Below are 411 nucleotides of genomic sequence, written 5' to 3'. Positions count from 1 at the left end.
GTATTCGCACGGGTTGGCCATTTGCCTGTGGATCCACTCCGACTTCTTACATCCCTCCGGGCTGCAAAACAGCGAAGGGGGGTTCAGCTGGGGTGAGGTGACCCCCCCTTCCCCTCCCCTGGGGTGCTGGCTCTGGGGCTGCTACCCCAAACGTGGGACTTGCTGTTCAGGGATGGGATGGTGTGCCCAGGGCAGGGGGGGCACATGCGATGGGTGCCTGGGCCAGCTGGGCACAGCACTGGCACCCGAGGATCATCCTGTGGGGCCACACGGCCCTTCCCTTGCTCATGCTCTGAACTCCTGGGATGAGGCTGGTCCTGCTGGGAAAGCTCTAATCCTACAGTCCCTTCCCACCCAGCTGGGAGCAGGGGAGTGTCTCAGCCTCTGCAGTGGGACCACTCCTGGCTAGTG

General features: G+C 63.5%; 1 protein-coding gene across 1 annotated transcript in view; it reads right to left on the bottom strand.

Annotated features, from left to right (window-relative positions):
* Nucleotides 1–411, bottom strand: part of LOC103780850 (extracellular fatty acid-binding protein-like) — a gene marked incomplete at its 5' end in the record, with an annotated part of 2,550 nt that overhangs the window by 1,729 nt on the left and 410 nt on the right. Inside the window, one exon of the mRNA XM_008948543.1 lies at nucleotides 11–61. Coding sequence (XP_008946791.1) covers nucleotides 11–61 — 51 coding nt within the window. The remainder of the gene's footprint in view (nucleotides 1–10; nucleotides 62–411) is intronic.

This window comes from Merops nubicus, unplaced genomic scaffold (genome assembly GCF_000691845.1).
Source record: "Merops nubicus isolate BGI_N331 unplaced genomic scaffold, ASM69184v1 scaffold6841, whole genome shotgun sequence".
Classification (NCBI taxonomy): Eukaryota; Metazoa; Chordata; class Aves; order Coraciiformes; family Meropidae; genus Merops; species Merops nubicus.
Note: the sequence above shows the minus strand (reverse complement) of the source record. Positions and strands in the feature narration are given on the sequence as shown.